Source organism: Hoplias malabaricus, chromosome Y (assembly GCF_029633855.1).
Source record: "Hoplias malabaricus isolate fHopMal1 chromosome Y, fHopMal1.hap1, whole genome shotgun sequence".
Classification (NCBI taxonomy): domain Eukaryota; kingdom Metazoa; phylum Chordata; class Actinopteri; order Characiformes; family Erythrinidae; genus Hoplias; species Hoplias malabaricus.
Window position 1 is genome coordinate 36,998,356 of NC_089820.1, and position 23,708 is coordinate 37,022,063.

General features: G+C 42.7%; 1 protein-coding gene across 1 annotated transcript in view; it reads right to left on the reverse strand.

The window, feature by feature from the left end:
- The window catches only part of LOC136679069 (otogelin-like), a 509,929-nt gene that overhangs the window by 102,184 nt on the left and 384,037 nt on the right, over window positions 1–23,708 (reverse strand). Inside the window, exons 39-45 of the mRNA XM_066657350.1 lie at window positions 22,310–22,458; window positions 21,365–21,454; window positions 21,017–21,203; window positions 15,943–16,163; window positions 15,521–15,659; window positions 13,801–13,989; window positions 2,372–2,581 (exon numbers count right to left, since the gene is read on the reverse strand). Of these exons, the coding sequence (XP_066513447.1) occupies window positions 2,372–2,581; window positions 13,801–13,989; window positions 15,521–15,659; window positions 15,943–16,163; window positions 21,017–21,203; window positions 21,365–21,454; window positions 22,310–22,458 (1,185 nt within the window). The remainder of the gene's footprint in view (window positions 1–2,371; window positions 2,582–13,800; window positions 13,990–15,520; window positions 15,660–15,942; window positions 16,164–21,016; window positions 21,204–21,364; window positions 21,455–22,309; window positions 22,459–23,708) is intronic.

Here is a 23,708-nt window from a genome sequence, read left to right on the forward strand (position 1 = left end):
GGGTACTGAAATGGCCAGCCTGCAGTCCAGATCTTTCACCTACAGAGAACATTTGGCGCATCATAAAGAGGAAGGTGCAACAAAGAAGGCCCAAGATGATTGAACAGTTAGAGGCCTGTATTACACATGAACTTGAGAAACTGGTCTCCTCTGTCCCCAGACGTCTGAGTGTTGTAAGAAGAAGGGGGGATGCCACACAGTGGTAAAAAATTGCCTTTTCCCTACTTTTTTGGGATTTGTTGACACCATGAAATTTTGAAACAACATATTTTTCCCTTAAAATTATATATTCTCTCAGTTTAAACTTTTGATCTGTGATTTGTGTTCTATTCTGAATATAATATTAGATGTTGGCACCTCCACATCATTGGATTCAGTTTTTATTCACAATTTGTTTAGTGTCCCAACTTTTTTGGAATCCGGTTTGTACATAAGAACATGCCTTTGTGCATTGGTAAACTTGCTCTTTGCGATGGTCTTAAATGTAATAAAGTCCTGGATGGGGTCTTTGATTAGCTACACTTTTGTATCCCAGATTCATTGGGCCTTATTCAATAAATAATACAGAATGAATACATGGTCTAGGAAAAGAAATTTAGTGTCTATAATTGCTGATTTTGTCCTGGAGCTGAATTTAGCAGACAGAGCTCTGTTGAGAAAATATTTAGAGTACTGTACTCTTTTGTAAGTTGCTTTCAACTTCGTAGACTAGGGCTATTTTATTCAAATTCAACTGCTTCCAGCAAACATCCAAACCTTCATCCCATAGTTGGCTGAATATAATCAAAAACCTAAACAATTGATTAAACCTGTTTATTTCACTGTTGGCATGTTGATGGCATTGCATGTTTCTCTGAGGTATTTAAACACACCTTTTATGCATAACAATGCTTCATTAAGGTTAATTCATTCATAATCTGTAACCGCTTATACAGTTCAGGGTCGTGGTGTGTCCTACCTGGAATCACTGGGCACAATATGCCCTGGAGTTTATTTATTGCTATTCCAGTTTGAATCATTTTGCTTTGGTCCTAAAAGGGGTAAAGCATTAAGCACTGGTCGTTTGGAGGGTGCGTCACAGTGGCGCAGCAGGTAGTGTCGCAGTCACACAGCTCCAGGAACCTGGAGGCTGTGGGTTCGATTCCCACTCCGGGTGACTGAGTGTGAGGAGTTGGTGTGTTCTCCCTGTGTCTGTGTGTGTGTCTGTGTTGCCCTGTGAAGGACTGGCGTGCCCTCCAGGGTGTATTCCCTGCCTTGCGCCCAATGATTCCAGGTAGGCTCTGGACCCGCTGTGACCCTGAATTGGATAAGTGGTTACAGACAATGAATGATTGAATGTTTGGAGGGTGAACAGATGCAGACTGGAGAACGATAATTGGGTGGGAGAGGATGATTTAGGCATCTGCTTCCCTGAGAAATACTAATACTTCTACTATTAATAATAAAAATAATAATAAAAAAAAACAATACAAATGAATATTTTGATGAAGCATACTTACTGTTTGTGCAAATTAAAATGTATTTCATTCAATATAATTTTTATTATGTAACTATGTTGGAAGCTTTCTGCTGTGATACATAAGATTCACGAGTGCTTCCTTATATGGTGGTCTTTTGAAATTCCTGGGCATAGTTTAATGTAATTTTATCCATCCATTATCCATCCATTATCTGTAACCGCTTATCCAATTTAGGGTCGCGGGGGGTCCAGGAATCATTGGGCGCAAGGTGGGAATACACCCTGGAGGGGACGCCAGTCCTTCACAGGGCAACACAGACACACACACACACACATTCACACCTACGGACACTTTCGAGTCGCCAATCCACCTGCAACGTGTGTTTTTGGACTGTGGGAGGAAACCGGAGCACCCGGAGGAAACCCACGCGGACACGGGGAGAACACACCAACTCCTCACAGACAGTCACCCGGAGCTGGAATCGAACCCACAACCTCCAGGCCCCTGGAGCTGTGTGACACTACCTGCTGCGCCACCGTGCCGCCCCATGTAATTTTATGCAGTCTGTAAATTATTCTACAAGCGCCCAACTGTATTCACAGATATTTGTTAACTTTTATTCATTCACATGTTCCTCTAATAAATCAGAAGAATATGCAGCATTCATGAATCTAGTTAAATGTTTTCAGGAATGTCCATTTTCCTCCAAATTCCATCCATTTTTATCTGTCATGAGGCAAACTGTTAAATTGTTTCTCTGTAAAGTGTGTTAGCTCCCCTTTACCCCTTTTAGGACCTTCTCAGTGTTATTGCTGTACTAAGTTTGAATCCGTTTTCCAAATAATACATGCTCAGTGGTGGTACAGTGGATGTCCTGATACATGTGGATTTTGAAAATGTGAGTAACTGACCACAGACTCTTTTTGGACAGCAGCTGTTGTCATCTGCAAGGCTAATGCTGAATTCTCCTGTTCGTGTGCAGGCTGGCTGGGAAATGTCACTGCAGTTCAATTCTACAGGTACAATGCCATCACTATCACACCTGTACATACAGCAGCCATTCTCTGATGCCTTCCAAACTTCACCCAGAGCATGTGGTGCTCCAAAACTGTCTGTACAGGCTGCAAAATACATCATCAAGTAAAGGAAGTGAAAGAAAATGAAAAAGAACATAAAACACTATGAAAAAACACAAACTGCATTTAAAAAAAATATAAGGATTATATGAAAAATGTAAAAATAAAAATAATGAAATGGCATACAAATCATTTACACTGTATATTTAATTGAAAATAAAGTAAAATCTTTCAAATATTGAAACAGAGGTTTTTTTTTTTTTTTTTTTTTTTTTTTTTAATGTTTTGAATACATTCTAAATTTGATGATAGCAACATGTTGTTGGGAAGAGCCAAAGAAAAAAAAAGTATTGATTGGCAGAAGGTCAGCCAACATGGGTCTTTCAGAAATATTTATGAGGAGGGATTCACCAATGTATAGGCAAATAGTTCAACAATTCAAGAATAACACTTTTGTAATGTTATAAAATACTAAAGAACTTGACGATTCTTATGGATTTCTACAGTACATAATATCATTAAAAGATTTAGAAAATCTGGATAATTCTTTAAATGCATTGGACCAGGCCCAAAACTGATAATTGTTGGCTATAATCATAAAGGCTTTTGTAGTGGAAATCACTGCAAACCAATGTTTGTTTACACAGTTCATCCCTGCATACAGAAATTACTGAAATTTTGCATACTACAAAATAGTCCCCATACATAAAGAGGATCCTGAATTTGCACACATGGCATGCATGACTTGAAAGTCAGTGAATGCAACAATAATAGTGCACAGTATATACAGGATTTGAAGCAACATGCTGCCATACAGACATCTTTTTCCTTTTTCTTTTCAGTTGGATTACAAATCCTTGCTACTAAACTATTCCAGACATCTCACCCACTGAAAAACAACTGGAGCATTATGAAGTGAAAAACACTGTGATAGAGACCCCAAGCTGTTGAGCAGCTGAAGTTCTGTAACAAGGAAGAATGGGGAAACATTCCACTTTCAGAACTACAGCAACTGGTCTCTTCAGTTCCCAAATACTTACAAATATTTGTTAATAAAAAAGGAGGTGCTGCAACAAAGTGGTAAACATGACCCTGTTGCTAATATCAAATTCAGGCAATATAGGCAAATGAGTTCTTCCTCAGCTTCAACATTTAAAAATGCCCTCTTTATACTATTTTCATATAAACCCATAAAATATATGATTTGCACATCATTTAATTTTTAATCTACATTTTGCAGTGTCCCAATTTTCTAAAAGTGGGGTTTGTATTTGCCCCTTCTCAGATTATTCTATTTTGCAATTTGTCCCACTCATTTCAGATCAATACATTTTTTAAATAATAGACCAGGCTAACTGTCATGATCACGAAGCGGACTGACTGAGGGCGGAAGCACTCGCTAAAACACAGTAATAAACTTTAATAAAGGAAAATAACAAAACAAAGAGACTTGTAACAGAAGGAAAACAGGCTAAACTGGACACTAGGAAATAAACAGGGCAAACGGGACAGACAGATAACAAAGCGAAACAACGACTAAGGTAATGAAATGACGACGGGGGAAACTTCGGAGACAGACAGATAACATGACCGACTTGACATATAACAATGGAGAAATGTTCGACAAACAGGACGTGAGACAAGGGGGCTTAAATACTAGACACAGACAAGATGCACCTGGACAGATAACGAGGGGGCAGGTTAACAAATGACACAGACGAGGAGGCGGAACAAAGGCAGAGACAAGGACAATAACAGACAAAGCCATGTGCAGATAAAGCACATGGCGGGGACCACAGAACTGACAGGACAAGGGTGTGACAGATGCCCCCCCCCCGAACACGCAACTCCCGGGGCGCGTACACCTAAATACCCCAGGAGCTGGCACAGGAGAGGGCATGAAAAACAAGACAAGACAACAAACCAACGGGTGACAGGACTCAGGACAATACGGGAACAGACACTGGAGCTGGGGACATGATAGGAGACTGAACAAGAGACTGAAAAAAGGGAAAAGGAGACAGGACTTGGGATTGGAAAGGACTCGACTTGACAGGAGTGGACACATGAGACTTGACAGGAGACTGGACAGGGTTTTTGACATTGGACATGACAGAAGACGGGACAGGTGACAGGACTTGAGACAGGACAGAGGGTTGAAACGGGGACTGGACTGGAAATGGGACTTGAGAAAAGACAGAGGGTTGAAAGGGAGACTGGACTGGAGACAAGACAGGTGACTGAACGCTGGACGGATATGGAGACTGGACATGTTTGGGGACAGAAGACTGGACATGGGCAGGTGACAGGACAGGGGACTGGAATGGAGACAAGACAGGTGACTGAACACTGGACAGATACGGAGACTGGACATGACAAATAGGGGACTGAACATGATACAGGACAGAGGGTTGAAATGGGGCCTGGACAGGACTAACAGGGGACTGGACAGGACTTGGCAGGGAAACGGGGACCAGAACATTGACGGGAACAGACACAAACACAGTGACAGGGACTGGGACAGAGACAAAGGCAGACATAGGTACTGGGATGAGGACAGAGACAGTGACCAGGACAGGGACAGACAGGGGAACCAAAATAACTGGAGGGTGCCCAGGACTGGCAAATGTCTGTGGGACAGTCTGAGGAACCAGCCTGGGCACAGTTCTGGTCACGAAGCGGACTGACTGAGGGGGGACGCACTCGCTAAAACACAGTAAAGTTTAATAAAGGAAAATAACAAAACAAAGAGACTTGTAACAGAAGGAAAACAGGCTAAACTGGACACTAGGAAATAAACAGGGCAAACGGGACAGACAGACAACAAAGCGAAACAATGACGGGAGAAACTTCGGAGACAGACAGATAACATGACCGACTTGACATATAACAATGGAGAAATGTTCGACAAACAGGACGTGAGACAAGGGGGCTTAAATACTAGACACAGACAAGATGCACCTGGACAGATAATGAGGGGGCAGGTTAACAAATGACACAGACGAGGAGGCGGAACAAAGGCGGGACAAGGGCGGAGACAAGGACAATAACAGACAAAGCCATGTGCGGATAAAGCACATGGCGGGGACAACAGAACTGACAGGACGAGGGCGTGACACTAACACATAACACAACATGCTGTTTTTAAATGATGACTTCATTAATACAGGGGAAACTGGTGCTCAGCCCAGCCTCATCTGATGTGAAAAATTATTATCCTTAAGCTACATTAGTTAACCAAATTCAGTTCAACTAGACACACCAAGACATAACTGCTGCTAGAATCCATAAAATCTATTAGTTTGGCCAGGGTTTCAAATCAGAGTTACCAAGTTTCATTACTGGGACTCCAGGCAATCACAGTGCCTATTTCTGTGCCTATTATCGACAAATGGAAAATAAATGACAAACATTCCCAGAAGTCACCCGAAAATTTCTCCAAATATGAAAAAAAAAGTTAAGGCCTCACTTAGGGTCAGGGTAGGAAATTGCACAATGAGAAAGACAATGAGCAAAAATGACATGTATGGGAGATTTGGAAAGAGCAAATCACTGCTGAGTAAAAAGAACATTACACTAAATAAATAAGTAATTGTAATTCTTAAAATCAACAGAATGTTCTTGGTCATCTTTTTTCTTTGGTGGTAGATCATCTAGTATTTATTTTTAAATAAAATGAACAAGAAAAACACTGATGCCAGTCTTACATACTATGAACAAAATTTTTATTTTCTGCATTTTTCTAGTACAGACCACACCCGTAGAGGCTGAAACCGGGAGGTGAACTCAAGTTGTTGGGCAGGAGTTTAGGGTGGCTTATGAATGCCTATGAAGCCAGACCCCCAAAAATTTACAGGAATGCTGGTCATTAAGTGTTACAGAATGGACAGGTTCAGGTACTCTGGCCGAGGGTTTCATTGGTGTTCTGAATGAAAGGGGTTAGTGAGTCTATGAATGAACTAATAAGCACCTTGTGAGGTGGTAGAGGAATAGCATTAGGCTGAATAAATTGAATGTCTTTTATTGATTATGATGACTGGTAATTTGAGTATTTAAATGTCGCAGCGGTAAAGGGGTAATATTTGCACAATGCGATAGAATCAGAGTTGGTCTTAAGATGGCCAAGATTATCGCACCAACGGAAATCAAACTGACCAACTACTGATTTTAAAGTATCACCAGCTAAATGTGATTAAGCTACAGTGTAAGAATAATAGTGACATTAATCTGGGGCCACCATGATAGTGCATCAGACTGAATGCATTGGACAGAGTGTTACTAAGTCCTCAATGTAATTGATGGTGGTTGTGTAATGGTGAGGGGTGTGAGGCTGGCAACAATAGATGAAAAATGGATTAGTAGCAGCCTTGTAGTAGAGTACTACAGAGCATTAATAAAGCAATTAATACAGCGAGATATCCTTCGTTGGCAGGTATTGACATGATGGTGCCTTTCGAATGGCATAAAGGGAATTGAGAATGTAAGGGTGATCTAGAGGGATGACAGATGAAGCCAAATAAGAAGCCCAAAAAGGGTCAGCACTGCAGGAACGGTGAGACAGAGAGAAGGCAGTTTGTCACAGAGGAGCAAGCCCTGAAAGAGACAAAATCCAAAAGGTGCTGACGAGCTCAAGCAAGGTGGCAAGGTAGAAAGTTGACTCAAAGATAGCAAAGATGCCTAGATGGTGATGAAAAAAAAAACAGGTGCCAGAGGAGGTTAGAAGCCAAGAGCAAAGTGGCTGCATGTGAAAGGGTGAACTGAATTTGAGGTAGCGTCAAGTGGTGGGTAGGGGGGCTGGTCCAAGGCAACGCCTGAGAAGAGAACATAAGCTGAAACTTAGGGGCTCAGAGCAGCGTGGTTGCGAAGAGGAGAGGCTAGGTTGAAGGCCCACAGCAGCTGGAGGAATCAGTATGAACAGTACCATAAGAGGCAGGGTGAGTTGCAGTCACTAGCAGAGAGATGAAGGATTAAGGTCCTCGGAGGCACTAGCTGGAAAGTTAGATGCTGAGAGCAACTTGGTTGCCAAGAGGAGAGAATGGGGCGAAGGTTCATGGCAGAACCTGATAAGGAGTGAGGGCTGAAATTATAAGATAGGAGTAGTGTAATTGGAAAGAAGCGAGGCTGGGCCAAAGGTCTGTGATAGGAGAAAGCACGAGCTGCAAAGCTAGGTGAGAGTGCAAGCCGTACAGTGGACGCAGGGTGCTGTTTGTTTGTGAGGGATGAGTGTCCACAGCAGCTTCTGAGGAGAGAGCGCAAGCTGCAAATTTGGAGGCGGGCGGTGCGGCCACAAAGCTAGGGGTTGGAACGAAGGTCTGCGGCATGAAAGAGGAGGGCTATAAAGGAAAATGCAGGATGCAGCGAAACCACAAGGGGATTAAGATGAAAGTCCATATTAGGTAGATGGTGTGCTGCAAAGGAAGGGGCGGGGTGTGGGACAGCCGCAAAAGGGAGAGGATTAGGACATGGTTTGTAACAGCACCTGAGAAGACGATGAACTGGAAAGTCAGAGAGAGTGCTGCAGCAAAAAAAGGGGGGGGGGGGGATGAAGGTCCACCGAAGCACCTGAAAATAGAGCAGGGGCTAGAAGCTGTAGAGCAGCACAGGGGAGGAGTACAATAGTGAACAGCAGCATCTAAAAAGAGAGCATAAGCTGGAAGCCGGAGGGTGGGAGAAGCACAGAAGCAGAGGAGTCGGGATGAGGGTCTGCAGCAGCACCGATTAGGAGGAGCCGATTTAGAATGAAGGCTTAAACATGCTGCCTGCTTTCTTTTCCAACATTTTCAAATAGGACCATCTTGGCAAGCAGTGTAGGTGAACTGGTGCTCTGGTAATGTGCGTAAATATTGCAGCTTCCAAGCCATTATCTAATGCAGCTCAGGTAGTTATATTATTATCAAAACAGCCCTCTAAGGCACCGACTTTTGAGACAGCAAAGACTATAAGACATTGAGGCTAATGCCTCCAGCTTAGACAGGGTAGACGAAGAATGCTCCAGCAGGGGGCGTTGAGTCTGAGATAGGAGGTTGTGACGTCATTGCATTGCTGCACAGGGGCTCCATACGCTGACAGATGGGTTTCTCTCATTAGCTGAGTGAGCGAAGGGGACGTCATTGTTTCAGAGCACGTTACTTGAATGTTTGGCCGGAGAGGAGGAAATGGGAGGCTCAAGACACAGCAGAACTCTTAACAGTGCAGCAGCAGCCATGACGATGATAGATTCGTATTCCCCAAACATGAGGCAGTCCTGTAGCAGCGTAGCTGGAGATGAAGGTAAGAGGAGGCACAAAATCCAGCGTCGGAGGCAGATGCGGAGGGTCACTCAGGAAGCCGGTTGCAGTGGGAGGAGAAGCAAGACACTGGAGCACCGATCCGGAGTGGGAAAGACCGCAGAGCATAGAACAGACGAAGCGCGACAACGGCCGTTTGTAACTTCAAATACCAGGCAGTCCCATAGCTGTTTGGCCAGAGAAAGGGAAAAACAGGAGGATAGGTGGGCTTGATAATGGCCAAACACGGCTCCAAATATGAGGATCAGCAGAAATGGCCCAGCGCGGAGGAGTGAGCTGACGTAGTGAAGCAGTCAAGTCTGTCTCCTGAACTAAACGTAGCAAGTATCACGGATCACAGGCGGACTGACGGAGACGGACGCACTTGCTAAAACACAGAAAACGTTTAATTATAACGAAAGAAATAACAAAACAACGACAGGCGACAGTTGATACAACAAAACACGAAATGAAACGAAACTAACACATAGACAGACTAGACTGGGGAACGAAACGGTGAAAGGAAATGAAACAACTGGATTTGAAACAACTAAAGTCAAACTGCAGAGACAGACAGACAAACTAAATAACACGACTGATACGACTAAGGACAAAGGAGAAATGTACGACAAACAGGACATGAAACAAGAGGGCTTAAATACTGACACAAACGAGACACACCTGGACAGATAACGAGGAGGACGGGTTAACACATGACATGGACGAGGAGGCGGATCAAAGGTGGGACGAGGGCGGAGACAAGGAAATAAACAAAACATAGCCATGTGCTAAAAGGAGCACATGACCGGGGACAACAGACTAGACAGGACGAAGGTGTGACAGATGCCCCCCCCATGAACGCGCAACTCCCGGGGTGCGTACTCCTAAACCTCCCAGGAGTTGGCACAGGAGAGGGCACGGAAAACAAAACGACGGAAGACAACACTCAAGACTAGACAGGAACAGACACAGGAACTGGGGACACGACAGGACCGGATAAATGAGATGGGACATGGGACATGACGGGAGACTGACAAAGGGGGAAAACAAGAGACTGAAAAAGAGACGAGAACGGACTGGACAGGACGGGAGTGGACACATGAGACTTGACGGGAGACTGAACAGGGTTTTTGACATTGGACATGACACTGGATGGGAACAGGGACTGGACAGAAGACGGGACAGGTGACAGGACTTGAGACAAGACAGAGGGTTGAAAGGGAGACTGGACTGGAAACAAGACAGGTGACTGAACACTGGACGAACACGGGGACTTGACATGTTTGGGGACAGAGGACTGGACATGATTAACAGGGGACTGGACATGTTTGGGGACAGACAACTGGACATGGACAGGTGACAGGAAATGGGACTGGAGTGGGGACAAGACATGTGACTGAACATTGGACTGATACGGGAACTGGACAGATGACAGGACTGGGTGCTGGGAATGGACAGGAGCAGAGACTGGTGACAAGACACTGGACCGGACAGAAACTTTAGACTGTAAAGGGGTCTGTGACTGGACAGAAGACAGGACAGGTGACATGACACTAGACTGCAACGGGGACTGGACTGGAGACGGGACAGAGGGTTGAAACGGGCTGGACAGGACTAACAGGGAACTGGACATGAGACAAGACAGGTGATTGAACACTGGATGGATACAGGGACTGAACATGTTTGGGGACAGATGACTGGACATGATTAACAGGGGACTGGACCTGAGACGAGACAGAGGGTTGAAATGGGACCTGGACAGGAGACGGGACAGAGGGTTGAAACAAGGACTGGACTGGGGGCAAGACAGGGGACTGGACTGGACTAGGCAGGGGAACAGGGACCAAGACATTCAGGGGGACAGACACGAATACAGTGACCGGGACAGGGACAGAGACAAAGGCAGACAAGGGCACAGGGACAAGGACAGAGACAGGAACCAGGACAGGGACAGACAAGGGAACCAATATAACAGGGGGGTGCCCAGGACTGGCAAATGTTTGTGGGGCAGTCTGAGAAGCCAGCCTGGGCACAACTCTAGGGATCGGCCCCGAAGTCCTTCGGGCCGACCTACGGACATGACGGCCACAGTCACGGGGACAGGAGCGGCCGTAGCCACAGTCACGGGGACAGGAGCGGCCGTAGCCACAGTCACGGGGACAGGAGACCCTGCAGTGACGTCCACGGAGACAGGGGGCCCTGCAGTGACGTCCACGGAGACAGGGGGCCCTGCACTGACGTCCATGGAGACAGGGGAGCCTGCAGTGACGTCCACGGAGACAGAGGAGCCTGCAGTGACGTCCACGGAGACAGGGGAGCCTGCAGTGACGTCGTCCACGGAGACAGGGGAGCCTGCAGTGACGTCGTCCACGGAGACAGGGGAGCCTGCAGTGACGTCTTCCACGGAGACAGGGGAGCCTGCAGTGACGTCGTCCACGGAGACAGGGGAGCCTGCAGTGACGTCGTCCACGGAGACAGGGGAGCCTGCAGTGACGTCGTCCACGGAGGCAGGGGAACCTGCGACGACGTCCACGGAGGCAGGGGAACCTGCGACGACGTCCACGGAGGCAGGGGAACCTGCGACGATGTCCACGGAGACAGAGGAACCTGCGACGACGTCCACGGAGACAGGGGAACCTGCGACAACGTCCACGGAGACAGGAGAAACAGCGACGACGTCCACGGAGGCAGAGGAATCTGCGACGTCGTCCACGGAGACAGGAGAAACTGCGACGATGTCCACGGAGGCAGAGGAATCTGCGACGTCATCCACGGAGACAGGAAAAACTGCGACGACGTCCACGGAGGCAGAGGAATCTGCGACGTCGTCCACGGAGACAGGAAAAACTGCGACGACGTCCACGGAGGCAGAGGAATCTGCGACGTCGTCCACGGAGACATGAGAGACTGCAACGACGTCTACGGAGGCAGAGGAATCTGCGACGTCGTCCACAGAGACAGGAACGGCGGGTACCGCACTCACGGAGACGTGAGCGGCGGACGCCGCCTTCAAGGAGACCTCCAGGCGTGCCATGAGGCTTGTAAGCTTCTCCTGGAGGTCAGGAGGGAGTACAGAGAGGTGCTTGGGAACTGGGGGCCTAGCGACGACGTCCATGGAAACAGGAGAAACTGCGACGACGTCCACGGAGGCAGAGGAATCTGCGACGTCGTCCACGGAGACAGGAGAAACTGTGACGACGTCCATGGAGGCAGAGGAATCTGCGACGTCGTTCACGGAGACAGGAGAAACTGTGACGACGTCCACGGAGGCAGAGGAATCTGCGACGTCGTCCACGGAGACACGAGAGGCGGGCGTCGCGCTCACGAAGACAGGCGCGGCAGGAGACGCCGCGTTCATGAATACAGAAGTGGCTGGAGACGCCGCTTTCAAGGAGACCGGAGCGGCCGTAGGCGCCGCTTTCAAGGAAACCGGAGCGGCCGTTGGCACCGCGCTCACGAAGACAGGCGCGGCCGTAGGCGCCGCGCTCACGAAGACAGAAGCGGCTGGAGACGCCGCTTTTACGAGGACAGGGGTTTGAACTGCTCGCCGGGCTCGCGCTGGAGCTGTAGAGGGTTTAGCGGGTTTCACAGGCGCACCCATTAGATCCCTCAGTGGTGCGCCCCTGTTAGCCCCACCTCCGTCGTCCCCCTACCCTTAACCCCCCCAAAAAAATTTCTCCGGACCTGAGGGGGTAATCGACCATCGAGGGGGTGACTCCACCACGTTTCTTTCGGCGATTCCTTCTACTCGCGCTGGCGCAATCACTCGATTCATGGATCACGGGCGGACTGACGGAGACGGACGCACTTGCTAAAACACAGAAAACGTTTAATTATAACGAAAGAAATAACAAAACAACAACAGGCGACAGTTGATACAACAAAACACGAAATGAAACGAAACTAACACATAGACAGACTAGACTGGGGAACGAAACGGTGAAAGGAAACGAAACAACTGGATTTGAAACAACTAAAGTCAAACTGCAGAGACAGACAGACAAACTAAATAACACGACTGATACGACTAAGGACAAAGGAGAAATGTACGACAAACAGGACATGAAACAAGAGGGCTTAAATACTGACACAAACGAGACACACCTGGACAGATAACGAGGAGGACGGGTTAACACATGACACGGACGAGGAGGCGGAACAAAGGCGGGACGAGGGCGGAGACAAGGAAATAAACAAAACATAGCCATGTGCTAAAAGGAACACATGACCGGGGACAACAGACTAGACAGGACGAAGGCGTGACAGCAAGTTTGTCCGATGCGAAAATGACGTGAATTTGCGGGGTGTATATTTAGGGCTGAGAGGCGGACTTCGGGCTTGGTCGTACTCCCAAAATTATGTTATCACATAACTTCAATTATTAGTCCTGCCCTCCATATTTTCTGTACAACACAATCACAAAATAAAAACCACAAGTAAACAAAGACACTGATATGAAGCACAAAAGCTGCTCCAGCCCTTCCATTTCCTGTTTTTGAAATGTCAGAAACACCTCTGTGACCATGCTATATGGATAATGGTGGTCCTGCAAAACTAGGTTTGCCTAGTTTCTCTTTGCTCTTGTTTCATTATGGGTTATATAGGTTTAAAATAAAAATGTACCATTAATAAATGCAATGACCATTACAAAGTTATTTTTGTTTAATATCATTGTTTTAATATTATATCACAATTAGTTTGATGATCTAAAATATCTGAGTGTGACAAATATACAAACTTTTTCATAGAACTGTCTATATTCAGAAAAATGGAGAGAGAGATAAGACAAGAGAATAATGAGACTTTAAAGAGGAAATGAGGGGGAGTGAGAAAACATGACATGGATAGAGAGATAGATAGATAAATAGATAGAGAGAGAGAGATAAAGGAAGAACATTGAATGAAAGAAATATGCAGAAAGAGAAACAGAACGCACAAGAGAAAGGCATAAAATAAACTGACAGACAACAAGAAAAAGTAAAGGGAAGTGGGGCATACCACACTTAATAGGTGGAATGCAGAGTGTGGAGTGTAGGCGATGAAGGAGAGTTCCCTCAGGACAAACACAGCCCTCAGCCATGCCTGAGAAATGCTCAGCATCAAATTCAAAATCCTGGTTTGGACAAGACGGAGCTGTGCAAGCAGGCAGACATGCTTGGTAACGCAATGTCTCAGGGCACACAAACGCTACAGAGAACAAACACCAACACACATCCTTAAACACAAAATCATACCAAAATAACCTATCTGCACTATGAGATAATTTATGAAAATCTTTTCATGATAACAATTGATTAAACTTCCTTTTATTTTTATAATATAGTACTACATTTTAGTTCAGTTCAAATTTATTTTTATTGCTTATTAAAAATGCTTATTTTTTATTTCTAAACACAAACTGAGCCTAGTGATTCCAGGTAGGCTCTGGACCCAAAACAACCCTAAATTACAGAAATGAATAAACGATTAACGATTAAGCTGAGGTGATTCTGTCAAGAATAACATCCCTCCAATGGAAGAAAGAAACCTTGAACAGATACAAGACTCTACATGGGAATCAATGGGTTTGATATCAAATAATTAAATGATGCATGGCAGGAGCAATATAAACTAAAAGAGGGCATTTTTCATCATTCACTGTTTGTAACTTATGCAGTTCAGGGTCGCAGTGGGTCCAGACCTACCCAGAATAACTGGGCACAGGGTGGTAACACACCCTGGAGAGGGCCCCAGTCCCTCACAGGGCAACACAAATACATTTGCTCACATACTCACACCTACAAACATTTTCGGCTAGCCTAAAAGAGTGCTTTGCTAGAGAAAATGCAAAATGGTAGCACATTTCAAGTGGTTTCCATGTGTTGTAAGGGCACTCATGTTATTCTGGGTATAAGATGTTTCAGGTGGTTACTATGGTTTCTGCTATGGTATTTCAGGTGAATAGCTGTCAGGGATTTCTCCTGCATTTCAAAACTGTAATTACCCATTCAGCCAGTGGGTGTTCACTCACCATCAACCGCATGGGTAATGGCTGACTTTGATAAAATCTGTAGTAGTGACAGTGAATATTAATCCATGATGTATATCTGCATAGTGAGTTTATGATTCTGTAAGTTATTAATTTGTAATGGGTATCTGAGTAACAACCAGACAGAGTGAAAAAATGAGTAGCTGCGGCAATCATCTAGCTATTATCATTCCACCTATATTTTGAAGTCTATATTCCTCTTACAGTCTTCAAGATATTAAAATTTTAAAAAGCAGAGTTTGAAACCATGACCCAAGCCACACAGACTGAGATGGGGCTGCAGCCACAGCACCACAACATCAACCAAGTGGGATATAATAGGAAACACCTAACAACAACCTAGCAATCACTAAGCAACATCCTAGCAGCCACAAGCCACAAATGCCATAGCAGATACCTAACTAGAACCTACAAATACCCTTGTGCAGCATGTATTACCAGTAATCACATTTCATGAGATTTTCCCAACCCGCTGGCACATGGAAGCCTAATATTGAGGAAGCTAAAACACTTGATTCAGTGTTTATTGTACAACAAGAATTTTGTCCTTAAGACAACAAACAAAAACAAAATTGAGCTGGCAATTTTGGTTTCAGATTGTTTTCAACATATAAGTTAATTAATATTGCTTCTTCAGAAATATGATTTTTGACAGTAATTTGTGAAAATGTATTTCCTGTTGAAACTTACGACAGAATTCTGGGCTTCTCCACTCAATGCAGATGTTGAACTTGTGGCAGGAAGCAACATATGCAGCTAGAGCCACACAGGGATTATTTACATACTCTGCATCACGTACCCAAACTTCACAGAATATGCCTGGTGGAACCTGATACAATGCACACACACAAAGCACAGCTTTAGCATATGTGAGATTTGTATGTTTGAGTGATGTTGTGCATCTGAAATGGGTGAGCATATTATGGGTTTAAACTTCAGGTCAAAGATGTCAAGATTTTTGTTTCACAAAAGCACACTTAAAATAGTCATAGTTATGAAGCTAAACAAAGTTACAAAAAAGATTAAAAAGCTTCATAAGAATATATATATATATATATATATATATATATATATATATATATATGGGAAAATAGGTTTAAGATGTTATGTACATATGGATGACAGGCAATGAAGGTGAGGTTGTTGAGCATGTTAATGCAGTTGGAGCAGTCACTGGTAGAGCAGTTGAAATCCCTCCTCCTATTTTGACTAATATAACTGGTGGTGTTAGGAACCTGCCAGCTATCAATGAACGCTGCTGGATCTTCAATATCATCCATAACAGTACCGTTGGACAAAGTCAGATCATTTAATGGGTTACCGTCACAACAACCTGCAGGAATAGATGAAACAGCAATTAAGTTTGGATTTCAGAATGAAAAGAAATTGTAGAATATTTTTCTTAATTTTATTTTATGCTGAATATTCCCAATAGTAAGGTTTTTGGATCCAATGAGGCTGGTTGGATGTGTATGTTAAGGGCTTGGCAGTATGCCCAAAAATGTGTTTTTGTATTATAAAGATTTCTGGCAGTTTCAAGGTATGTATATTTTTTCTTTGTGTCTGTGTGAGAGAGTTATTTTCTGTTTCTCAAAGTTGCTGGTAAACAACCCCTCTTTCATAACCTCAAGTCAGTCGCAGTGTGGGTGGGTTTATTTTAAATCATGAAGAAGCTAAAACCACCCTGGTTTTTCTGTACATGCACTAGCCTATTGCCACTAGCAAAAGGAGTGCTAACTGTTTGTGCTCTGTGCTTTTTTGTTGCATACTGTATTATGGTATGTAAAAAATGCAGATCGTAGGACAAATTTTAGATGGTATACTGAATTAAACAGTATACTGGATAGCATCAGTATGTGTGAAAAAAGGAGTGTAGTGCTATGTTGTTCTGTCATTGGCACTCACAGATTGAGCACAGTGGCCTCCCATCATCTGTAAATTGAAGATGTTTGAAACCACTGGGACTCTTCCTAGAGCTGGCCAACCGGCCAATCTGAGTGATCTAGGTAGAAGAGCCTTAGTCAGGGAGGTGACCAAGAACTCTAAGGTCACCTTCTTGACTAAGAAGGAAAGAGGAGGACCTTCCAGATGGATACCATTTCTCTCCTCTGTAAATGTCACGTCAGGATTTTTTGGAGTTTGACAAAAGGCACCATAAAGACTCTGAGACCATGAGAAACAAAATCATCTGGTCTGATGAAACAAAGATTGAATTCTTTGGCCTGAATGCCAAGCATCATATCTGGAGGAAATTAGGCCTGCATGTAAGCACATATGCGGTTTGTGTGCTACATGATCAGGTATGGCTAGCCCCTGTCAGAACTCAGGTGCAGTGCACTGTCCTCATGCAAGGTGTGCGCTGTTTTATTTTCCCTGCTCACGATTAGATCTGATACTATAGATGAGGCTGCTTCTCTTGGTAAAAAACATGCTAGATATTCATTCATTCATTCATTGTCTGTAACCACTTATCCTGTTCAGGGTCACGGTGGGTCCGGAGCCTACCCGGAATCACTGGGTGCAAGGCAGGAACACACCTTGGAGCGGGCGCCAGTCCTTCACAGGGCGACACAGACTAACACATTCACTATGTGTCTATGGACACATTTGAGTTGCCTATCCACCTACCAACGTGGGAGGAAACCGAAGCACCTAGAGGAAACCTACGCAGACAAAGGGAGAACACAACAAACTCTTCACAGACCCAGAGCAGGGCTCAAACCCACAACCACAGGACCCTGAAGCTGTGTCACTGTGCCACCCCATGCTAGAAATTTATTGCAAAAAGCATTCTAGTTTTCCCACTATTAAAAGCTTTCTAATGGTATAAGTGCAATATGTTTAAAGTTCTGTGACCAGATACATTAAAGTGGAAAAGTTCCCTTAAGGTTGCCCTTAAACCTCCCTTAAAAGTTAAGTGTGTTGCAGAATGCTTTAAGTGAAACCTATTTTTTTTTTCATAAGGAAATCATCATAAACCCCTAGATGTTCCCTTAAATTCCTTAATCCAGTTCCATAATCCAAGGTTAAGTGTTCCAAAATGCTCCTTAACTGTTAAATATCTTAGAATTATTTAATATATAAAATAGGATAATAATATAAAATTATATATATATATATTATCCTATAAAAAGGATAATAAAAATGATTTACATCATTCCAGTTTTTGTGTATTTTAGCAATTTGCATGCTATATGCATTTATATTGTTGTCTGATAATAAAAATTTAAATGTAGTATTATAATGAACATACAGTTCATTATAATACACAGTTGATACACAGAAAATCAAATTGTAAGATTTTTAAATAATAAATAGAATAATTTGCATTTTATTGCATGAACTATGTATTTGTTCACCTACCAACCAGCATGAATTCTGGCTCTCACAGACCTATTCTGCATTAATTACCTGTATTAATTGCACCTGTTTCAACACGTTACCTGTATTAAAGACAACTGTCCACACATTCAAACAATCACACTCCAAACTCTCCACCATGCCCAAGACCAAAGAGCTGTCTAAGGACTCCAGGGACAACATTGTACACCTGCAACTCCATGGGCTACAGGACAATAGGCAAGCAGCTTGGTGAGAAGGCAACAAGTGTCGGCACAATTATTAGAAAATTGAAGAAACACAAGATGAATCAGTCTTTATTTGTCTAGGGCTCCATGCAAGATCTCACCATGTGGGGTAAGGATGATTCTGAGAAAGGTCAGGAATCAGCCCAGAACTACATGTGAGGACCTGGTCAATGACCTTAAGAGAGCTGGGAACACAGTCTCAAAAATGACCGTTAGTAACACACTACGGCCATCATGGATTAAAATCCTGCAAGACAGGCAAGGTCCCCCTGCTTACACAAGCAAATGTCCAGGCCTGTTTGAATTTCACCAGTGACCATCTGGATGATCCAGAAGAGGCATGGGAGAAGGTCATGTGGTCAGATGAGACCAATATAGAGCTTTTTGGTATCAACTCCACTTGCAGTGTTTGGAGGAAGGAGAAGGGTGAGTACAACCCCAAGAATACTGTCCCAACCGTGAAGCATGGGGGTGGAAACATCATATTTTGGGGTGCTTTTTGCAAAGGGGACAGGACGACTGCACCGTATTGAAAGGAGGCTGGATGGGATCATATATTGCAAGATTTTGGCCAACAAGCTCCTTCACTCAGTAAGAGCATTGAAAAGATGGGCATGGCTGGGCCTTCCAGCCTGACAATGACTTTAAAAACACACACCCAGGGCAACTAAGGAGTGGCTCGATAAGAAGCATTTCAAGATCATGGCGTGGCCTAGCCAGTCTCCAGACATGAACCCGATAGAAAATCTTTGGAGGGAGCTGAAACTCGATGTTGCCCAGTGGCAAACCTGAAACCTGAAAGATCTTGAGAATATCTGTATGGAGGAGTGGGCCAAAATCCCTGCTGCAGTGTGTACAAAATTGGTTAAGAAACAAAATTTTCTGTACCAAACATTAAGTTGTTTTTCTATTGTATCAAATACATATTATATGCAATTATGTACAATGTGATTTTTTTTTTTAATCTGTCTCTCAGAGTTGAAGTGTACCTACAATAAAAATTACAGACCTCTCCATTCCTTGTAGGTGGGAAAACTTGCAAATTCGGCAGTGTATCAAAGACTTATTTTCCCCACTGTATGGTGTAATGTATGTTTTTGAAAGGGTGTTCTCTAAAAATTATAACAGTGTGACAAATTTTTATATCATGACAAATATTGAGATTTATATGGTGACAACATTTTTGAACATATTGTGCAGCTCTAGTGCTATGTGAACCATCTTTAATGTTCTTTTAACAGCTCCTGTCAGGCCCTTGTCAGGAAATAATTTCATACAAAAAAAAATAATAAAATAGATAAATAAATAGAATACATTGCTCTGCTGGAGGCAAAGTCAAAATGTAAGAGACATTTTATACTATTAGTTTGATTATCCCTTCCCAATAATTACTTATGCCCTAATGCCCCTCAAATGCGCACGCCCACCTAAGTGTGCAAAGCTTTAGGGTATTCTATCCTCCCGGAAATACGCAGCAGACAACAGTTTTTGAAGGGAATTACCAATCTGTGTTTGGATCCAACCTGAGGTGTCTTTATAAAAGTGAAGAACAACCTGAAGCATAGGGAAGTTTGTATCTTCAGAGTTATATAAAGCTCTGAACTTTAATTATAGTAATTTTTTTCATTATGTTACTGAAGACTGATAGGACTAATAATGTTTGATAGAGCTAATAATTAAGGTAGTCCTTAGAAAACTTGTACACATACAACATTGTGAGGTTATGTTTATCTTCAAATAGCCATACTGTTATTATTTTATTAGATTATTTTATCTGTTTCTAATAATGATAATGCAAAAAAAAACTAAAACAAAAAATAAATTAGTGATTGATTCCTTAATAATCCCAACTTTTAAGTAGTGTGCATGAATGCATGCAAAGCCATGTGCTGCACTTTTTGCACTTTTTTTTACTTTTTTACTGGCCAGTCTGTGTTCGACCCCCTAAGCTGTCTTTATAAAAGTGAAGAACAATCTGTAGAATAATGAAGTTTGTATGATGAGAGAAGTATAAGACACTGAAGCTCAAAAAAGATCAAGAATTTAATATATTGTGTTAAGACTGATAAAATAATTGATAGGACTAATAAAGACTGGTAATGCTTGGACCTCTATGACTGCCACTTTTGGCTATATTATCAAGTAGACTTGGTAAAATTACAATTATTCATAAAACAACACAAAATTACTTCAGCTATTAGAGCATTAAAGCATTATTTGGTGATATTGGATGGTTACTTCTGGATTATAAATGCCAATTCAGCTCATCTCAGAGCTAATGCTAACAACCTAATGCTGTAGAATATTTCCAATGAGGATTATAACTTTCTGGTAAAACCAGGTCCATGTCTGCTGCCCCAGAATGTTTCATTCTACAGGCAATACTTTGCTTTGGAGATTATAAAGCGTTTTTGCACTATTCAGCAACTGGAGCATTTTAAATTAGCTGTATTTTTGGCAATGACCGTTTAGCTTAGAGACTCAGAAGTGAACAGTACATGGTAAAAGTAAATTTGCTTTTATACTACATTATATTTAGAAAAGTGAGGAGAATATGGTGTTCCATTGTATTGTATTCTTGTGATAATTTGCTGCATACCGCATAGCCCCATGGTGGGGAGTTTGTTGTTGTAAGGCTCTGTCTCAATCACCATCATGCCTGTGCTGTGGAACCACTGGATCCTCAGGCCAGAAGGACTCCGTATCAGATACATGTTCCCTGTATCTAAAACCTCAAATCCATACTTCTTAAACCATGGCTTTGCATACCTAGTGTTTACATAAACCTGTGAAAGTTGGATATCAGCACCATTTATATTCAGCATACAGTCACACAAAGCTTATAGATTAGAAACACATTTGCACATGTACAATATGGATGATTGGTTTGTGGATATGACTTTTACTTACAATCACATGATTTCTTCCTACAGATACAGATACTCACACGTCTCTGTAGGCGATTGATGAGCACTTGCTGGGATTCATAGGTAATGTTCAGCGCTGCCAAGCAAAGGTGTGTGAAGGTCCACATAAGCTGTGTAGATATCCAGAATAAGTTACATATATTCTGAAAAATAGTACCTGAAAAATGCAGTTCTGACCAGTTAGAATGAGTGTAGATACAAGTTAGGTGTTCCTAATAAAGTGATCAATCAGTGTATACATAAAGTTTATATTTTTTCCCCCAATATAAAAAACTGTAATAAAGGAACTGAAATAAAAAAATAATGACTGAAATAAAAATTCAAGAAACTTGAAATAATTAATCCCATGTAGAAGGTGTGTTGTTTTTAAGTTATATAATCAAGAACACATGTGACCTGGGCTATCTTGACTTTTAAATATGACTATGTAATTCAGGTGCACTACTGATATCCTAGTGCACCTAGTACTGAACTGCTAGTGGCTGGACATGGAGCTCCTCATTCAATGTTAGCAGCTACTAGTGGCAGTGTCATGGGCCGGATATACAGGCCCCCTGTCAATGTTAGTAGTTGCTTGAATCAGTGTTACGGGCCACTAGCTAGGCACAGAGGCACTTGGTTTATGTTAGTAGCTACTAGCAGCAATGTTACAGGCCACAGGATCGAGTAGCTTGTTCAAAATTAGCACCGGTGACTTATGCTGTAAAGTTCTAGCGAGATATTTACAACCGGGCTACTAAAGTTACATAAAGTGCATTTTATACCATTCTAAGTTAAGAATAGCCACGAGAGAAGCCTTTCTCCCTATTAAAGGCATGTGGAGAATTACAATGATTTCAAAGCTGTAATTTTATGTAAAAAAATGTATATACAGTTGCTTTAAACTAGAGTGAGGGAAGAGAATGGGAGTAGGTTAAAAGGAGAAAAGCAATAATGTAAAAAAAAAAAAGGAAAAATTGTCTTACTGTGTTGTCTGAGCTTGGGCAGTCCTGGACCAGGATACTGACCGTCTCATTAGGAATTTTTGTAATAATATATGAGGCAGCTTTATACATGGCCACATTGTTTCCATCAAATGTGACCACATTCAGATCAGGAAAGACTGAACACCGACCTACAGAATAGACATTAAACAGAACACAAATTCTCGCTTATATGAAGCAGAGTAGAACACCCCCATAAGAATCATTCTCCAAACTTGAGTATTTGAAAAACAGCACCACTTGTGAAGCAATTCCTAAGGATGGAAACATACATGCTTCAGCTTCAGATGCTTTGAGCTATGCAGATTATGTTTCACGTGTAATTGCTTTCAAAATGTGTCACAAGCTGCATACTGAGCGTTGACGCAAGGGGAACGACAGTGAAACTCAAGCTGTCTATAAGTCAACTGTCATGGCAGGCCAGCAAGACTTGCCTTCCAAAGCATGCCAGAGGAAACGAATGATGGAGCTACAAAAGGACAATTTGAGAGTAATTCTCCATTTACTCCCATTCATTTCAGGGTGTGTTTGAACTAATAATAAAGGTATCTCTGAGTCGTTTCCAATTACGACACGACCCAGGTTCTCTTCTACAGAGAATGAAACTTATGTCATTTGACCCATAAGCCTAACAATCTCATCATAATTTAAAAATGTACATTTTTCCACAACAATGCTAAAGATGACATGATAAAGCTATGACTAAATACACCATCCTGTAATGTTTGTAGAAGAAACTCTTCAAACTTTTTAGCATAATCCAGAAGCACAGAGATTTGCCCAGTGCTGCTCAAACTTATTTCACTGGCAATGAAATGTAGTCTCTTAATCGTGGTGAAAAGTGTATATTTATATTACACACCTTAAAACAGCTGTTCATGAAGCAATGCCATTGATTATATTGCCAACATTTGCGGCTGTTCATTTTAAGAATTCTTGTATGATGTCTCCCATAATCTTTGACTGACTTGTAATTATATGTGTGTGCATGTTTGTGATTGTGTATACATATATACATGTTAATATGGGGCAGTCAGTGTCTGGTTCAAGAAAATTATATAAGAATCTTGCTAAATACAGAGAGAATAAAGAAAATGCCATTGCAGTGATAAGCAAGTATTACGAGAATTATAATTTATGATTTAAACTAAACTTATATTTTCACATATATTTCAAAATTCATACAGACAGTTTATGACTAGAACAGAAATATTCTCCAGTAACGGTTATGTCAAATGCCAAATGTAGTGCAGAAGGCTTACTTTAGTCTATGCTTAATCGTGTGCATCAGTACATAAACATCTCAGTTCTGGACAAGACTTTTTTTTTTTTTTTTTTACAGCACAGCTTCTACAGGATGTTTGAATAGCACACTAGAGAT